Source organism: Mesoplodon mirus, assembly GCF_964341445.2.
Source record: "Mesoplodon mirus genome assembly, chromosome: 5".
Taxonomy (NCBI): domain Eukaryota; kingdom Metazoa; phylum Chordata; class Mammalia; order Artiodactyla; family Ziphiidae; genus Mesoplodon; species Mesoplodon mirus.
The window spans coordinates 32107039-32127845 of record NC_138980.1 but is presented as its reverse complement, the minus strand read 5'-3'; the positions used below and the strand labels follow the sequence as shown (position 1 = coordinate 32127845).

Here is a 20807-nt window from a genome sequence, read left to right as displayed (position 1 = left end):
AAAGGTACTTGCACGTGTGCAGAAAGAAGTGGGGCCTCTCTGCCCCCACTCAGTCAGAGGCCAGCTCACCCACCCTCAGTCAGTCGGGGGCCCCCTCTACCCCGCCAGTTCGAGGCCAGGTTCCACCCTCAACGGACGCTCTTCGGGTTAGTATGTCGAGGCCGCCTGGGTCAGAGAGGCCTGTTCACACCTCACTTCACACTTGAGTCAGAAGCAGCAGGGGAAGCCCTCACAGCCTCAGCGTCCCGCACGGCCGCCCCCAACACCGGCCCAAGCCGGCTGCGACTTGATTTTCTCTCGCTTTCCGGGAAGGGAGAACGAGCGCCACCGCCAAAAACGGTGACCGCAGCCCTAACCCGGCCGCTAGCAGCCCGCCGCCCGCCGCCCGCCGCCAGGGGGCGGGGCTCCGGAGGGGCGGGAAGAGGCCGACAGGGCGGGGATCGGGGCGAGGATCGGGGCGGGAAGGGGCGGGGCCGTCGGGGTGATAGCACGGGTTGTCGTCGCCGCCGCCGCCGCCGCCGCCTCAGCAGCACGAACTGAAGTCAACGCCGCCGTTGCCGCCTCCCGGGTAGCCGGCCGCCCGCGCGCTGGCTCGGCCGGGACCCGCAGCCATGGAGGACTTCATCGTGATCTCGGACGACAGCGGCTCCGAGAGCTCCGGGGGGACCCGCTCGGGCCGGGCGCGGAGGCTCCGCCGGGCCCTGTCCCGGACCACCGGCGCGCTGCCCCGCCGGACCGTGGTAAGTGAGCGAGCCGCCGCTCCCCGAGCCCCGCCGCGACTGGAGCGCCGCCTCCGCTCGGGCCACCCTCGGCCCGGCCCGCTGGCTCCGGCGGCCCCGCCGCCCGCCCCTGGGCGCCTCACAGCTGCAACCGCTTCCCGCCTTGCAGCCTTCCCGGCGTGTTCTACCCTGAGGAGTGCGGCGGGCCCGGGTCGGGAGGCCGGGCCTCCCGGGCTCCGCACTCAAGCCCGAGCGGGCTGAGGCTGGAGAGTGGCCGCCGAGCACATGGACGAGGTCCGGGTGCGGGGGTTGCAGGAGCCCACAGCGGGCGGCGGTCTCAGGCCGGGCCGCGCGTTTCCCCGAGCCTTGGCGGGGGTGGCGGCCGGGGGGCCCGGGGACACACGGGGTCCTGGGGGTAGTCCCGGACCTCGAGGCGGGGACGCGGGAGCGTGTAATTGTTTGGCTTGTGGTGGGTACAGATGTATGCAGGGAGGTAACAGGAGCCCGGGCGGGGAGGGAGGGAAGCTGGGGCCTGGGCCAGATGGTGGCCGCGCTCCAGGGCCTGGCAGCCAAGTGAGGGGCCCGATTTTGGAGTTGTGCAGGAGGGCCGTTTATTTCGCTTAGGAAACATTTACCAAGCTCTAAAGGAATAAGGAGGGAGACATCTTGCACGATTTCTTTTTCCCTCAGGCTCTTTGTCGTTCTTCCTAAGGTAGTGAATAAAACATCTTTCTAGAATCCTCCACAGATATTTATTGAACCCCTACTATGGGCGTGATGTTCTAAGAGCTGGGCATGCGATGGAGAACACAACATTCGCGGCTTCTGTCATAGAAGGTGATATAATCAACAAGTGGCTATTGAGTACTCAAGGGAGGGGAGGTGGGCAAGGCTTTCTATCAGGAGACTCCCAGCATCAGACTTAAAACAATCTTCCCAGCCTCCCAAAGCCACACCCCAGAAATAACAGAATTGTCACACTGATGTTATTTGTAAACCCCTTTCTTCCTTTGCAAATACTTCATCAAGACAAATCTAGCTTCTGCTTCTCCAATCCCCTTCCCACTGTTTGTAGTCCCTAAGCCTCCACTGTGAGCCACTTCAGGTATAGTGCTCAATCTAGGAGGTCACTGTAGAATAAATGGCATGCAAAACCAATTAACTTATAGTGCTATGTTGCCATGGTTCAAGCAAGAGGGATCCTCAATAAATTTCAGTAAAGAATTTAGATGAGATGGACAGACAAAAGATTTTCAAGGTAAAAGTGACCCAACTTGGGAAGTGAATGGATGTCCCTAGTGCTGTGACAGTGTGGGGGACATACTAGATCCACAATAAATATTTGTTGGATGAAAGAATGGTTGATGGAATGGGAGAGCGAGCAGTTCAGACAGATGTTTGACAATGAGAGCGAATACAGTAGGAGCAGGCTTGGGGTGGAGGGAATGCTGCATTCAGTTTGAACCGCAGAGGACTTGAACTCTGGAGAAAAGTCAGGACTGGAAAAATTTGGTAATCATCTAAACAGAAAGGAGCATCGAAGGTCTAATTGTGACTGAGATAATCAAGGGAAAGAATATAGAAAGAAAAGAGGTGGAAGAAAAAAATACTGCAGAATAACTCCCAACTGCATCTCCTCCCAGTTCTTCCTCTTTCCTATTCCTCCTTCTCTCAATCCCCCTTTAATTTGTCCTTCCTACTAACTTTGTCCTTTGCTCCCAAGTGGTGTCCATCTTCCCTCATCCTGGGTCAGCTTCCTGCTTCAGGTGCCCAGATGTCGTCCTTATCCCAGTCTGTCGCATGTGTTGTGACCCTTCACACACATACATAGGGGCACTCTCAAACTGCCCCCTCCCCTCCCGTGTGACCACCCAACCAAGCATTTTGATTTGGAGCTTTTTGAGTTGAAGAGAAATGAAGGGCAAGTTCCAGAGTAGTACCCAGTATAAATCTCACTTCTCCAGAGACTTACTCCACCTTTCTAAAAACTCCGGGCTGGTTCTCCTTTTATCTTTCTTGCAAGTTAGGTAAGGGTGGTAGGATAACCACACAAAAGATCAGAGGCATTGAGAGACTCGAGCAAGGTTATAAAGCCTCAAGCGCCTTTGTCCAGCTTTTCCTCAAGGCCCTGAGGTCAGAGAAACCTCTGTTTAAATATGGAACTTCCCCGCCTCCCCCCGCCCCCAACAGCTGTGTGAGCTTTGGCAAGTTCTGTCATCTCTCTCAGCTTTTGCATTTGAGAACATTAATACCTACCTGGCAGGACCATTAGAAGGTTTTTAAAGAAGCAATGCAAGGAAAATGCCAGCATAAATGATAGCTTTTGCTACACTTTGTGCTGTTTCTCAAGCTTGGCAAGCAATGAAATAAACAAGTTTTGTAATTTTTTTTTCTTTTTTACAAATATTGATTGAGGGGAAACAACTTGCTTGAATTCAGGAAATCAGAAACCCAGCTCCAATGCTGAAGTTGATGTTTCTGAACTTCTGGCTCTTAACCTGGGCTTTAGTCTTCAGTAAGTTGATGAAATGTGTCTGTGTTTTTTTATAATATTTATTGCTTTTTTTCCCCCCTACTTATAAAAGCAGAACATATTCAGATAATTTTGGTTGGCCTAATTACAAAAAATTGAGAAATATATATAGAAGAAAATTTAATTGCCCTTAATCTCGCTATCCAAAAATAACCAATGTTAACATTTTGAAGTATGCCTGCCTAAACTTTTATTTGTAAATACCAGTGTGCACTCATACATAGCCATGTGTCATCCCCATATGTTTTTACAAAAATGAAGTCTTGCTATACTTCATTGTTTTCAGTTTGCCTTTTCTCTTAATATACTTTTTTATCTCTTTCTGCATCAATAAATACACATCACCAATATTTTTAATGTATTTCATTGTACAGGTTTATAATTACATTTCTTTTCCTATAAATGGATATTATGCTGCCATTTCTAAATTTTCTCTATTATAAACAACTCAGTGAGAAATTTCCTCATAAATAATCTTTGTACCTTTGTTTGTTTGTTTGTTCGTTTAGGATAAGTTCCTCTTAGAAGTGAGATTGCTGAGTCTAAAGGTATGCCCTCTTTGGAGGGCTTTTGATATATATTATCATATTTCCTACAGAAATCGTGCACCAATTATATTTTCACCATACCCCTTTCCCCACTACCTAGTCAATATCTACCCCTAGATACTGTCAATTTATTCAGTATGTAAATATTTATTGAACATTTACTATATGCCAGGCACTCTTGTAGTTGCTAAGAATACGGCTGTGTAACAAAACCAAGTCCCTGTTTTTGTGGAGATTTCATTTTAGTTAGATGGAGACAGAATAAACAATCACATAAATGTCATGTCAGAGTGTTAGAAAGAAAAGTAAGGAATTTTTGTTCTTTTAATATTTGTTGATTTGATAGCCAGATTCTGTGAGCTGTCATGGTTTTAATTTTTTCTATGGTTGTGGGTTGTGATTCATTCTCTCATTAAATACATATTGAGCACATCCTCTGACCTTGGGTACCAAAGGTGAACAATATGACAATGGACATACATTCTAGTGAGGAGATAAGAGCAATAAACTAACAAATAAGTGAACAATATAATAGAGAATAACTTGGGTGGGGTTGGGAATGTTAGATTGCGTCTTCAAAGAAGGCCTTTCTGAAGAGTTAATATTTGATAAGAGAACAAAATGACAGATTTGTTATGAGAAGATCTTGGGGAATAAAGTAGTAGTGTAAAGCGTGCAGCAAAAACAAAGGCTTGGAAGTTGGAAGGGGCATGACTAATTGGAAGAATCAAAAGGCCAATGGGGCTAGAATGTGAGTGAAGGACAGAGTTGGAAGAGATAAGTAGGTGGGCTAGGTTATATAGGACCTTCTAGACCACAACAAGGAACTTGGATTTTATTCTTATGTAATAAGAAATCTTTGAAGGGTTTTTAGCAGGGGAAGAACATGATCTGATTTACACTTTTAAAAGGTGACTTTAGGGGCTTCCCTGGTGGCGCAGTGGTTGAGAGTCTGCCTACCAATGCAGGGGACACGGGTTCGTGCCCTGGTCTGGGAAGATCCCACATGCTGCGGAGCGGCTGGGCCCGTGAGCCACAACTACTGAGCCTGCGCGTCTGGAGCCTGTGCTCCGCAACGGGAGGGGCCGCGACAGTGAGAGGCCCGCGCACCTCAATGAAGAGTGGCCCCCACTCGCCGCAACTGGAGAAAGCCCTAGCACAGCAACGAAGACCCAACACAGCCAAAAATTAATACATAAATAAATAAATTTTAAGAGTTCTCTTTTAAAGGTGTTAAATTTAAGATGCCTGTGGGAGAGCCAACTGGAGATGCGAGGTATAAGGTTTGTACTGAGTTTGGAAGCCAGGGGAGAAGTCCTGACTAATTTGGTGTCATTAGCACATAAGTTGTAAAGTCATTGACCTAGAAGAGTTCATCTAGGCTGACAGTCTACAAGAGGAAGAGCATCCAGGATCTAGCCCTAGAGCATGCCACAGTGCCTGGCCCAGGGGAAGGCAAGGGGAGGAGGAGCAGCTAGTGAGGTTGGAGATCAGAGTGTGTCCTCGGCATGTAGCAGAGCTGGACATCTTGCACATGTTTATTGGAGATCTCTCTCTCTCTCTCCATATGTATGTATATATATATATGCATATATACACACATAGGGTGTGTGCGTGAATTGCCTGTTCTCATCCTATTGGGTTTCTGTTTGTGTGTTTACTAATTTGTCAGTTTTACTCACATAGTAAAGACTTTTTATAGGTTGGATTGGGTCCTCCAAAAAGATGTGTTGAAGTCCCCACCACCACTACAGAATGTGACCTTATTTGAAAATCGAGTCATTGCAGATGTAATCAGTGAAGATGAGATCATAGAGTAGGGTGGACCCTTAGTCCAATATGACTAGTATCCTTATAAGAAGATGTGAAGACAGAGGAAGAACACCATGTGACGATGGGAGTTATGCAGCTGCAAATCAAGGAACACCATGGATTGCTCATGACACCAGAAGCTAAGAGAAGGGCACAGAACAGATTCTCCCCTAGAGCCTTGGAGAGAGCATGGTCCTGCAGACACCTTGATTTTGGACTTCTGAGCCTCCAGAACTGTGAGAGGATGTTGTTTTAAGCCAGCCAGTATGTAGTAATTTGTACTAGGAAACTACCCCTGTGTTATACATGTTACATTTTTTCCCCACTTTTGATTTTTTTGGTTTTCTTTACAGAGGTTTTAAATTTTTACAGTCAATTCTGTCACCCTTTTCCTTTATGATTTCTGTCTTTGTTGTCATACTTAGAAAGACTTTCCTCACTCCTAAGATTATAAATATATTTTTTTCATTAATACACCTGGAATTAGTTTCAAAAAAAGAATAGAATAGTAATCTAATATTTTCTCTCCAGATGGTTAGCTAGTTGTCCCAACATCATTTATTGAATTATCTGTCCTTTTTCCCCAGTGGTTTGAAATATTACCTTTATCAACTAATAACCTTTGTGTCTACTTGTGGACTTTGTATTCTGACCTTGTTACATGCTGTTTTAATAATAAGCAGAGGAAACTTTTCATTGCTCTTCTTTTTTAGAATTTTTCTGGCTAATTTTGCATATTTATTCTTTCAGATAACTTTAAAATCACTTGGTCAACTTCCAAATAATTTTTACTTTTAAAATTGGGATTGCACTAAATTTAGAAATCTGTAGTTTGTGATGTTTTATTTAATGAAGTTTTACATTTTACATGTGTATTTGTGCATCTTTTTTCTTTATTTTTTTCTTTGTTTTATGTTTAGAAAGATATTTCCTGTCCTGAGATTATTTTCCTATTATTTACTTATTATTGTTCATTGACTGTCTCATTTTTAACATTTATTTCTTTAATTCATCTGAAATGCTTTATATAGCATGAAGTATGCTTACCATTTTCCGTATACGGTATTGCCTTATTTCTAAGACAACACTGAATCTAAGACTTGCTGTCATTTTAAGAACAGCTTTTCAGGAAAAAAGAACCGGGCTTCCCTGGTGGCACAGTCGTTGAGAGTCCGCCTGCCGGTGCAGGGGACGCGGGTTTGTGCCCCGGTCTGGGAAGATCCCACATGCCGCGGAGCAGCTGGGCCCGTGAGCCATGGCCGCTGGGCCTGCGCGTCCGGAGCCTGTGCTCCACAACGGGAGAGGCCACAACAGTGAGAGGCCTGCGTACCACACAAAAAGAAAAAAAAAAAAAGAAAAGAAAAAAGAACCTACCTCATGAAATGTATATACTATTAGATGCATCCTGATTGCAGATGTATGAGGGAAACATTCTGGATATAGAACTTATAATATATGATTTTAATCATTTGTCTTTGAATCATTTCTTAAATAATTATTTTTCTCCATTTATCTGAAACACATTTTTTATACCAGATTATTTTAAGCACTTGGATCTATTTCTGGGTTTTCTTTTATGTTTCATTGATTTGTGTATTCTCAATGTCAGAATTTGACTGTCTTATTTTTGTGGTTTGGTAGTATTTTTTTTGGTATCTATTCGAGCAAATACCTCTTCTCACTTTTTTTTTCCCCCAAAATTTCATGTCTGTTGTGACCATTTAGTCCTCTAAGTGAATTTTAGAATCATCTTATCAAGGATTGCATTAGATCAGGGTTTCTTTGGGCCAGATAATTCTTTGTTGTGGGAAGCTGTCCCGTGCACTGTGGAATGTTTAGTAGCATCTTTGGTCTCTACCCACTAGATGCCAGCCAGTAGCAGCAGACCGTTCACTTGTGACTACCAAAAATGTCTCCAGATATTGCTAAATATCTCCTGTGGGGAGCAAAATTGCCACTGGTTCAGAACGACTACATTAGATTTATAAGTTAATTAAAGGAGTTCAATATCTTAATAGTATTGTCTTCCTAATTGGAAGCACAGTTTAACTTTAATTTTACAGGGTTTCCTTCTTGGCAGTAATAAAACTTTAAGACTTTCTTTGTTTGGGTTCTGTGCCTTTCTCATCAAGGAGCTGGTGTTTTGATTCAGAGTGACTGTTTGCTACATAGAACTGACCATGTTAATCATGGTGAGCATCACATAGTAAGAAAAGCTGGTATTTATGCCAGGCACCATGTTAAGTGCTTTGCACGGATTAACTCAATGTAATCTTCACTGCAACCCTATGAGGTGTAGGTACTATTATTATCCCTATTTGATAGATGAGGAAACTGAGGTAGGTTCAACCAGGTGCTAACTGATAGAGCAGATTTACCACCACTAGTGTCAGTCTTGAAAATCCTGGGGTGAACTTGCAAACCTCTCACCACATTTCCAAAGGAATTCCTCTGGGGATGCTGGAAATAGTTAAGTGGGAAAAAGCAAATTGCAATGTATAATTCTATTTTTCAAATGTGCGTTTTTATCAGAATAGACTCACCAGTGTTTTTTAATCCAAAAATTATTTTTTAAACCCTATCATGTACTTTAAAAATACTTTTTAAATCACTTTCTCTTTCTCAATCCCTTCTCCCAAAAATTGCAAGTTCCCTGCTGGACATAGCCACATACTTAATGCCTCAAACATAGTAGGTGCTCATTAATTATTTATTCAGGGAGAAACAGAATTCTTATTATTGGTTTTCTAAGGAATCCTTTCCTCCTGAGATAAGTTATGTCAAAACACCCTCTGCGATGGGAGAGCCAGGGGATAAATAATGGCTTCCATCCCAAGCTAATTTTTTATAAAGATTTTTGGAACTAAAACTATGGATATGTTTTAGAGTAGAAGGCAAAATTCACCTACATTTTTAATTTAAAACATCAGATGTCAAACTATTGATAATTTGGATCTTAAATCAAGGTCGGGTCCCATGTAAGCCTGCAGATCACTTGCCCCGTTCCCCCTTAACAGCTTTATTAAGATATAATTCCATACCATACATAAAATTTGCCCATAAAATTCCCTGAGTAGTTTAACAATCACCATTGTTTTAGATTTTAGAACATTTTCTTCACTCCAGAAGGAAACCCTATAGTCTCCAATGGGTTCTCGGGGTTTTTTTTTTAAGGTATACAATTTGTGTCATTTAAAAAATAAAATTTCCCCATTTTAAATTATAAAAATTATTTTAAAATTTTAAAGAGGCAAAAAACTCAGGACATCAGAAAGAACACACCCCTGTCCATTCCCGCTCTCCAGAGATAACTAATAGTTTTCTCTGTGTATGTACACAAACATACCTAAATGTCTAATTTTTCTCCCAGTGGAGTCATAGTAATTTTTTAAACCACTTAATATATTTTAGGCATTTAAAAAAAATATTGGTACCTCATTCAGACTATTGTCCACTTTGTTTACCATGGTATTCCCAGTGCATAACATGGTTCCTGGCACACAGTGAGTATTCATTCAATAAATATTTTATCAGCTGCATGTTATTCTCATATAAAAATGCCACATTTAACCAGTCCCTTATTATTATTTATTTATTTATTTATTTATTGTAACATCTTTATTGGAGTATAATTGCTTTACAATGTTGTGTTAGTTTCTGCTGCATAACAAAGTGAATCATCTATACATATACATATACCCCTATATCTCCTTCCTCTTGTGTCTCCCTCCCACCCTCCCTATCCCACTCCTCTAGGTGGTCATAAAGCACCGAGCTGATCTCCCTGTGTTTTGCAGCTGCTTCCCACTAGCTATCTATTTTACATTTGGTAGTATATATAAGTCCATGCCACTCTCACTTTGTCCCAGCTTAACCTTCCCCCTCCCCATGTCCTCAAGTCCATTCTCCACGTCTGCGTCTTTATTCCTATCCTGCCCCTAGTTTCTTCAGAACTTTTTTTTTTAGATTCCATATATATATGTTAGCATATGGTATTTGTTTTTCTCTTTCTGAGCCTCTCCCTTATTGATTTTAATTTTTTTGCTATTACAGACTATGATGTGATGAACTCTCTTGCATGGTTATAAGAATATGTTTTTAGGACAAGTTCCTTACAATGGAATTCGAGAGTTAAAGAGTAATAAGTATTTATAATTTTAATGTATACCACTGTTGTGGACATAATGTCATTCTTTGTGCAATCCTAGTGTCTGAAACCCAGAACTATGTTTGTAAAACTCCCACCTTTGGAGATACAATCTATTTCCTCCTTAAAAAAAAAAAGCCGAAATGCCAGGTACTCACATTCCCAGGCTCCCTTGCACCTAATGCTTGGACATAGAACCTAGATTATACCAGTCAGAAGTACTTATTCCAGACTTTGAATTGGAAGCTGGTGATGGGAAAAAGCAGGGTAAGGTAGACTCCATTTTGGTAAGACAGCAGCAGCAATGGCAATTACATGTAGCAGTAGGGTACAGGGCATATATAGCTGGCCATGGAAGCTGTGGTGTTCGTGCCCACTGACAGTGATAATCACATATTCAGTTGTGCACTATGGTTTAGAGCATCAGTTTTGGCTGTGTAGACTCCAAACTTGGTTCTCAGGTTCTCCTCTAGATTCTAGGAGCTACCCTTTTGCTTGCAACTAAGATCACTAGTTGATATATAACCACCAAATTATACTTCAAAAAGGATGTAATATATATTCTTATGCTGACAGTGTTTAAGAATACCTGTTTTCTTATACTTTGGCAAACCTGGATATTATGAAATTTCTTAGATTTGTGCCAAATATAATGGTCTAACTTTTCAATTGCCTAGAATTTTGCTGAAAGGAAAAACTCCTCTCAAATAATGAGTTAACTCATTTAATACTATTGAATGATCTACCCAAATATGTGTAAAACTACCTGTGTCATAAGCTAAGTTTCCAGATAATTCGAGGCCTATTTTCTACATATTTTAATTACTGTAGCTCTGAAGTTGTCTTGATATTTGGTAGTACAAAGCCTCCTTATTTGTCTTTTGTTTTCTCTTTAAGTTATTCTTGAGCCTTTCCACTTTCAAAGGAATGTTTGAATCATCTTATTTATTCCTTTAAAAAATACCATTTTTGTTTGGAATTTATTAAATTTATAGGGTAATTTGGGGATAACCAACACTTTTTAAACTTTAAATTTTTGTTATAAAAGATATATGAATAGACTATCTGAATAGACGTATATCTATTAAAGAAATTGAATCAATAATTAGTAACCTTCCAAATCAGAAAACACCAGGCTCAGATGGGTTCACTGGTATATTCCACTAAACATTTCTAAACCTTTAAGGAAGAAATTATACCAGTTCTCTACAGAAGATAGCAGCAGGGGGAATACTTCCTAACTCATTCTCTGAGGCCAGCATTACCCTAATACCCTAAAACCAGACAGACATTACAAGAAAAGAAAACTGTAGACTGGGAGCTCTCATTGAACATAGATGCAAAAACCCTTAACAAAATATTAACAATTGGATCCAACAATGTATAAAAAGAATTATACACCACGACCAAGAGGAATTTATTCCAGGTATGCAAATCTGGTTCAACATTTGAAAACCAACTAATGTCATCCACCACATCAACAGGCTAAAGAAGAAATTTTTTCTTCATATGATCGTATGATCATATTAGTAGATGAAGAAAAACCATCTGACAAAATCCAACACCTATTCATTGTTAAAAAAAGAAAAGAAAAGAAAAACTCAGCAAACTAGGATTAAAGAGGAAACTTCCTCACCTTGATAAAGAACAGCTACAAAAAACCTCTCATACTTAATGGTAAGAAACTTAAAATTGTCCCACTAAGATCAGGAACAAGGCAAGGACATCCTTTCTCACCAGTGCTTTTCAGCATTGTACAGGAAGTTCTAACTAACGCTCTTAGACAAGAAAAAGTATACAGATTAGGAAAGAAGAAATAAAATTGTCTTTACTCGCAGATGTCATAATCACCTATGTAGGAAAAAATCCAAAAGAATTAACAACAGCAACAGCAAAAACTAATAAGTGATAATAGCAAGACTGTAGGATGCAAGGTCAGCTTTCAGAAGTCAGTCACTTTCCTGTATACCAGCAGTGAACAAGTGGAATTTGAAATTAAAAGCATATTACCATTTACATTAAAACCTAAAAAAATGAAATACTTAAGTATAAATCCCATAAATATGTACAAGATCTATATGAGGAAAACTATAAAACTGATAAAATATATCAAAGAAGAAATAAATAAATAAATGGAGATATAGTCCATGTTCATAGAAAGGAAGACTCAATATTGTCAGGATGTCAGTTCTTATGAACCAGATCTATAGATTCAATGCACTCCCAATCAAGATCCTAGCAAGTTATTTTGTGGATATCAGTAAACTGATTAAGGTTTATATGGAGAAGCAATAGCCAACTGAATATTGAAGGAGAAGAACAAAGTCAGAGGACTGTCACTACCTGACTTCAAGACTTACTACAAACTACGGTAGTCAAAACAGTGTGGTATTTGATGAAAGAATAGACAAATAGATCAGTGGAACAGAATAAAAAGCCCAGAAATAGACCCACATTACTATAGTCCACTGATCTTTGACAAAGGAGCAAAAGATAGTCTTTTCAACAAACAGTGCTGCAACAACTGGGCATTCACATGCAAACAAATGAATCTAGACAGACCTTACAACTTTTATAAAAATTAACTCAAAATGGATCATAGACCTAAACATAGATGCAAAACTGTAAAATCCTCAGAAGATAGCATAGGAGAAAACCTAGATGACTTTGGGTTTGGCAGTGATGTTTTAGATACAACACCAAGGACATGATCTATGGAAGAAATAATTGCTAAGCTGGACTTTACTACCTAAAACTTCCCTGTGAAAGACAAGAGATTGAGAAGATAAGCCACAGACTAGAAGAAAATATTGCAAAAGACACATCTGATAAAGGACTGCTTTGAAAATATGCAAAGAGTTCTTAAAACTCAACAATAAGTAAACAAACAACCTGATTAAAAAATGGACAAAGGACATAAACATACGTCATCAAAGAGGGTATACAGATGGCAAATAAGTGTATGAAAAGATGTTCAACATCATATGCCATTAGGGAATTGAAAATTAAAATAACAATGAAATATTACTACATTTGGATTTTAGACTACCCAAAATCCAAAACACTGACAACACCAAATGCTGGTGAGGATGTGGAATAATGGAATTCTCACTCATTACTGGTGGGGATGCAAAATGGTACAGCAAATTTGGAAGACAGTTTGGCAGTTTTTTACAAAACTAAATGTGTTCTTACCATAAAACCCAGCAATTGCTCTCCTTGGTATTTACCCAGATGAATTGTAACTTATGTCCACACAGAAAACCGAATACAGGTGTTTATATCAGCTTCATTCATAATTGCCGAAACTTGGAAGCAACTAAGATGTCCTTCAATAAGTGAATGGATAAGTAAACTGTGGTACATCCAGACGGTGGAATATTATTCGGCACTAAAAAGAAATAAGCTCTCAAGCCATGAAAATACTTGGCATAAACTTCAATGGCTTTTTTCACTTAGTAATACGTAATCTGAAAAGACTACATACTGTATGATTCCAACAATGCGACATTCTGGAAAAGTGAAAACCGTGGAGACAGTGAAAAGATTACTGGTTGCCAGGGGTTAATGGAGAGGGAGAACTGAATAAGCAAAGCACAGGATTTTTCAGGCAGTGAAACTATTCTGTATGATACTACAGTGGTAGATACATGTCATTATACATTTGTCAAAACCCATAAAATGTACAGCACCAAGAGTAAACCCTTAATGTAAACTATGGGCTTTGGGTGTTGATAATGTGTCAGTGTAGGTTCATCAGTTGTAACTAATATACCACCGTGATGCTGATATTGGGGAAGGTTGTGCATATGTGGGGAGAGGGGATATATGGGAACACTCTGTACTTTCTGCCCAATTTTGCTGTGAACCTAAAACTGCTCTAAAAAGTAAAGTTTATTAATTTAAAAAAACGTACATGTACCAGTCCAAAAAATTCAAATACTAGAGAATGGTATACAATGAAAATTAGGGTAGTGTTAGTCCCCAGCTCATTATTTTCCAGAGTTTTTCTGGGTTTTGTCACATTTCTCTTTTTTTTAAGTTATTTATTTTAAATTTTAGCTTTATTGATGTATAATTGACAAAATTGTAAGATATTTAAAGTGTACGTCATGGTGATTTGATATGCATATGCATTGTGAAAGGATTCCTCCCATCTAGTTAATTAACAAAGTTTTCAGTTTTTAACCAAAGTTTCACACATTATCGATGAACTTTAGTGTCATGTCACATTTTCTAAAAATCCTCATCATTTTTTTATTGAGGTATAATTGACATATACCATTATATTAGTTTCAGGTGTACAACATAATGATTCAGTAATTGTATACACTGCAAAATGACCTCCTTAATAAATCTAGTTACCATCATTCACTGTACAGAGTTAAAAAGAAAATTTTTTTCTTGTGATGAGAATTTTTTTAAGATTTACTCTCTTGGCAACTTTCAAATATGCCCTGCAATATTATTGATATATTATTATAATACATTATAATTATAATATAATTATTAATATTATTATATAACATATAATATTATAAAATAATATATTATAAAATATTATTGATATAATTACTGTGTTAAACATTACATCCCCATAACTTATTTTATAAGTGGAAGTTTATACCTCTTGACCCTGTTCACCCATTTTGCCCACCCTCACAACCCTCCTGGCAAACACCATTCTGTTCTCTGTACCTGTGAATTTCGTATTGTGTGTTTGTTTTTCTTTTTAGATTCCACGTATAAGTGAAATAATATGGTATTTGTCTTTCTCTGTCTGACTTATTTCACGGTACCCTCTAGGTCCCTCCATGTTATCACAAATGGCAAAATTTCATACTTTTTTATGGCTGAGTAGTATTCTATTGTATATATATATATGTATTTATATATATACTGTACACACACACACATACACACTACATATTTATCTGGTCATCCATCAATGGACCCTTAGGTTGTTTCCATTTCTTGGCTATTGCAACTAATGCTGCAGTGAACATAGTGGTGCATGTATCTTTTCAAATTAGTGTTTTCATTTTCTTCAGATAAATACCCAGAAGTAGAATTGCTGGATGGATCACATGTTAGTTCTATTTTTAATTTTGTGGGGAACTTCCATACTGTTTTCCATATCAGCTGTACCAATTTACATTTCCACTAACAGTACACAAGGGTGCCCTTTTCTCCACGTCCTTGCCAACCCTTGTTATCTCCTGTCTTTTTGATAAGAGCCACTGTAACAGGCATGAGGTAGTAGTTCATTGTGGTTTTGATTTGCATTTCCCTGATGATTAGTGATGTTGAGCATCTTTTCATGTGTCTGTTGGCCATCTATATGTCTTCTTTGGGAAAATGTCTATTTAGGTCCTCTGTCCATTTCTTAATCAGATATTTGGTTTTTTGTTATTGAGTTGTATGAGTTCTTTATATATTTTGGATATTACTCTTTTATCAGATGCATGATTTGCAAATATTTTCTCTAACTCAGTAGGTTGCCTTTTCATTTTGCTGATGGTTTCCTTTTTTGTGCAGAAGCTTTTTAGTTTGATGTAGTCCCACTTGTTTATTTTTGCTTTTGTTGCCTTTACTTTTGGAATCAGATACAAAAATAATCACCAAGACCAATGTCAAGGAGCTTACCACCTATGTTTTCTTCTAGGAGTTCTGTAGTTTCGAGTCTTACATTCAGGTCTCTAATCCATTTTCAGTTAATTTCTGTGTATGGTGTAAGATAGTATCAATCATTTCATTCTTTTGCTTGTGGCTGTCTAGTTTTCCTAGCACCATTTATTAAAGAGACTGTCCCTTCCCCATTGTATAGTGTTACCTCCTTTCATAAATTAATTGACCATATGTACGTGGGTTTGTTTCTGGGATCTCTATTTTTTTAATTGATCCATGTGTCTGTTTTTATGCCAAAATCATACTGAGTTTGAAATCAGGGAGTGCAATGCCTTCAGCTTTGTTCTTCTTTCTTAAGACTGCTTTGGCTATTTGGGGTCTTTTGTGGTTCCATACAAATTTTAGGATTCTTTGTTCTATTTCTGTGAAATGTGCCATCAGGATTTTGATGGGGATTGCATTGAATCTGTAGATTGCTTTGGGTAATATGGGCATTTAAACAATATTAATTATTCCAAACCATGAGCATGAAACATCTTTCCATTCATTTGTGTTTTCTTCAATTTCTTTCATCAGTGTCTTATAGTTTTCAGTGTGTAGGTCTTTTACCTCCTTGGTTAATTTTATTTGTAGGTATTTTATTCTTTTTGATACAATTGTAAATGGGATTGTTTTCTTTTTTGATAGTTCATTGTTAGTATGTAGAAATACAACAGATTTTTGTATATTTATTTTGTACTCTGCAACTTTCCTGAATTTATTAGTTCTTACAGTTTTTTGGTGGAGTTATCACACTTTATATAATATATTGTCCACAAATACTGCCATTTATTTCTGTGTCTTGCCTAATTGCTCTGGCTAGGACTTCTAATACTATGTGGAATAAAAGTGACAAGAGTGGACATCCTTGTCTTATTCCTGATCTTAGAGGAAATGCTTTCAGCTTTTTACCATTGAGTATGATGTTAGCTGTGGCCTTATCATATATGGCCTTTACTATGTTGAGGTATGTTTCCATCTCTACCCACTTTATTGAGAGTTTTTGTCATAAATGGATGCTGAATTTTGTCAAATGTTTTTTCTGCAACTATTGATTTAATCATATGATTTTTATCCTTTGTTAATGTGGTATATCATGTTAATTGAATTGTGGATGGTGAACCATCCTTGCATTCCTGGACTAAATCCCACTTGATCATGGTGTATGATCCTTTTAATGTATTGTTGGATTCGGTTTGCTAGGATTTCTGCATCTATGTTCATCAGTGATGTTGGCCTGAAATTTTCTTTTTTTGTGGTATTCTTTTTTTTTTTTTTTTTGCGGTACACGGGCCTCTCACTGTTGTGGCCTCTCCCGCTGAGGAGCACAGGCTCTGGACGTGCAGGCTCAGCGGCCATGGCTCACGGTCCCAGCCGCTCCGCGGCATGTGGGATCTTCCCAGACTGGGGCACGAACCCGTGTCCCCTGCATCCGCAGGTGGACTCCCAACCACTGTGCCACCGGGGAAGCCCCATTTTGTGGTATTCTTGTCTGGTTTTGGTATCAAGGCCATTCTTGCCTTGTAAAATGAGTTTGGAAGAGTTCCTTCCTCTTCAGTTTTCTGGAAGAGTTTGAGAAGGATAGTTATTAAATCTTATTTAAATATTTGGTAGAATTCACCAAAGAAGCCATGACCCTGGACTTTTGTTTGGGGTGAGGGGCAGTTTTTGACTACTAATTCAATCTCATTATTAGTAATCTGTCAATTCAGATTTTTTATTTTTTCATGATTCAGTCTTGGAAGATTGTATGTTTCTAGGAGTTTATCCATTTCTTCTAGGTTGTCCAATTTTTTAGCATATAATTGCTCTTAGTAGTTTTATGATCCTGTGTATTTCTGTGATATCAGTTGTAACTTCTCTTTCATTTCTGATTTTATTTATTTGAGCCCTTTCTATTTTTTTCTTGGTGAGTCTAGCTAAATGTTTGTCAATTTTGTTTATCTTTTCAAAGAATCAGCTCTTAGTTTCATTGATCTTTTCTGTTGTCTTTATAGTCTTTATTTCATTTCTATCTACTCTGATCTTTGTTATTTCCTTCCTTCTCCTAACTTTAGGATTCATTTCTTCTTTTTCTAGTTCCTTTAGGTGTAAAATTAAATTGTGTCTTTGAGATTTTTCTTGTTTCTTGAGGTAGGCCTGTATCACTCTCAACTTCCTTCTTAAAACTTCTTTTGCTGCATCCCATAGATTTTGGTAAGTTGTATTTCCATTTTCATTTGTCTCAAGGTATTTTTTTTTATTTCTTTGTTTACCCATTGGCTGTTCAGTAGCATGTTGTTTAATCTCCATGTATTTGTGATTTTTCCAGTTTTCTTCTTGTAATTAATTTTTTATTTCATACCATTGTTGTTAGAAAAGATGCTTGATGTGATTTCAGTCTTCTTAAATTTATTGAGACTTTATTTTGTTAAATATGGCCTATCCTGGAGAATGTTCCATATGCACATGAGAAGAATGTATATTCTGTTGCTTTTGGCTGGAATGTTCTGTTTATGTCTATTAAGTTAATCTGGTCTAGTGTGTCTTTTAAGGCCAATGTTTCCATATTGATTTTCTGTCTGAATGATTTATCCATTGATGTAAGTGGGGTATTAAAGTATATCACAATTTTTTTCATTGCTATCAGTTTCTCCCATTACATCTGTTAATGTTTGCTTTATATATTTAGGTGCTCCTGTGTTGGGTACATAAATATTTACAAATGTTATATTATCTGGTTTGATTGACCACTTTATCATTATGTAATGCCCTTCTTTGTCTTTTATTACAGTCTGTTTTAAAGTTTATTTTGTCTGATATAAGTACAGTTACCCCAGCTTTCTTTTGGTTTCCATTTGCCTGGAATGTCTTTTTCCATCCCTTCACTTTTAGTCAGTATGTGTCCTTACATCTGAAGTAAGTCTTATAGGCAGCATATAGATGGGTCTTTTTTTTTTTTAATCCACTCAGCCACTCTATATCTTTTCATTGGAGAATTTAGCCCATTTACATTTAATTATTGATAGGTGTGTACTTATTACCATGTTGTTAATTGTTTTCTGGAAGTTTTGTAGTTCTTCTCTGTTCTTTCTTTTGCTCTCTTCCCCTGTTGTCTGATGACTTTCTTTAGTGTTACGCTTAGATTCCTTTCATATTATCTTTTGTGTATATACTATAGGTTTTTGCTTTGTGGCTACCATGAGGGTCATATATAACAGCCTATATATATGACAATCTAAGTCTCCTTAATATAGGTCTTGAAATTTCCCAGTAAGTTTATTCCAGGGACTTTAAAATTTTTATTCAAATATGTTTATTGGGGGATAATTCTCCAACTCTCTGGATACCAACTGGGTGTCACACAATTTCATTCAATTCTGACACTACCTGGACTCATCACAGAACCCACAGGTTAAGGGCTCAGTCCTACAAGACTGCCCCCCTCTTCAGATGCCAATTGCATGTAGTGCAAGTTACCTTCACTTCTTTCCAACTTGTCTACAAATCAGGGATTCCCACCACCCCCTTCTAAGGTTTGATAATTTGCTATAATGGCTCACAGAACTCAGGGAAACACTTTACTTACTGTTACCAGTTTATTATAAAGGACGTAAATGAACAGCCAGATGAAGAAGTACAGAGGGCAAAGTTCAGAAGGGTCTCAAGTGCAGGAGCTTCTGTCCCCATGTAATTTAGGGTACACCACCCTCCTGGCACATGGACGTGTTCACCAACTCAGAAGCTCTCCAAACCCTGTTGTTTAGGATTTTTATGGAGGCTCCATGACAGTGGGTGTGACTGATTAAATCCCTAGCCATTGCTGATTACCTCAATCTTGAGTTCCTCTCCCCTCCCCAGACACTGAGGAAGTAGGGCTGAAAATTCTAACCCTCTAATCACATGGTTGGTTCCTCTAGCAACTAGCCCCAATCCTGAAATACCTAGGGGCTTTCAGCCATCAGTCATGTCATTAACAAACTCAGATATGGTTGAAAGGGGCTTATTAATAATGAAGATGCTCCTCTTACTTCTACCACTAAGGAAACTACAAGGGTTTTAGGAGCTCTGTATCAGGAACCAGAGACAAAAACCAAATATATATTTCTTATTAGATCCCAATATCACAGAATCATATTGCATGTTATTCTCTTTTGCCTTTCTTTTTTCCTCAATCTTATGTTTATACAATTAAGCAGTGTTATTGCATGTGGCTTTAATTAGCCATTTTCATCTTTATATGGTATTCCCAAACCAGTCACTGCCAACAGCCTTCTAATTTGTGACTTGTCTTACAACTTTCTGGTGTTTTGATAAACAGAAGTAATATTCTCAGTGCATCTCATCAGAAGGAACATTAGGTAGTTTGTTTCATTATTGGTGATGCTAACATTGGTCACTTCATTGACATAGTATCAGCCAGATTTCTCTACTTTAAAGGTGCTATCTTTCTCTTGATTAGTAAGAAATTTGTAGGGAGACACTCTGAGACTATTAAGTGTTCTAATCCTCAAGAAATTGCTATACTTTAGTTTTAGCATACATTGATGTTTCTCGCCTAAATCAATTCTTACCATGATGGTTGTAAAATAGTGATTATATTTCCTGATTGCATTATATTTCCTAATTATATTAGTTGGCATTCTACTACAAAGAAGAATATTTCCTTCTCTTTCCCATCACCCTGTCTACCTATCATTAGTATGAATTAATGGATTTCTGTTTTATTCAGTTGGTTAAATATTTTCTACTACTCTTTATTTGTCTTTATTGAGATAATTATAGATTCACAAACAGTTGTAAGAAATAATACAGGGAGATCCCTTGTACGCTTTGCCTAGTTTTCTTCAGTGGTAGCAGTTTGCAAAATTATAGTGTAATATCACATCCTGGATATTGATACAATTTGCTTATATTATTGAGATTTCCCCAGTTTTACTTATATATGTTTGTGTGTATTAAGTTCTATAGATTTAGAACCTTTGTAGGTTCTTGTATTTACTACTACAATCAAGTTATTAAACCAATCCAATACCACAAGGATCCCTTATATTGGCCTTCTATAACCCCATTCACCTTCCCCCCACCACCACCATCACCCCACTCACATCCCTTAACCCTGGCAACCACTAATCTGACCTTCATTTAAAATTTATCCTTTCAAAATGTTATTGAAATAGAATAATGTAGTATGTAACTATTGGGGATTAGCTTTTTTACTCATCATGATTCTTGGAAGATTCATCCAAGTTATTATGTGTATCAATAGTTCATTCCTTTTTGTAGAATAGTATTCCACTGTATGTATGTGCCAGTCTGTGTAACCAGGCATCTGTTGAAGGACATTGGGGATAACTGCAGTTTTTAGCTGTTACAAATAAAGCTGCTATGAACATGCATGT

The 20807-nt window shown here is 38.5% G+C and overlaps 1 protein-coding gene across 1 annotated transcript in view; it reads left to right on the top strand.

Annotated features, from left to right (window-relative positions):
* The first annotated feature begins 484 nt into the window (after window positions 1-484).
* The window catches only part of SIMC1 (SUMO interacting motifs containing 1), a 100299-nt gene continuing 79976 nt past the window's right edge, over window positions 485-20807 (top strand). The window contains exon 1 of the mRNA XM_082621507.1: window positions 485-740. Coding sequence (XP_082477633.1) covers window positions 612-740 — 129 coding nt within the window. The 5' untranslated portion in view covers window positions 485-611. The remainder of the gene's footprint in view (window positions 741-20807) is intronic.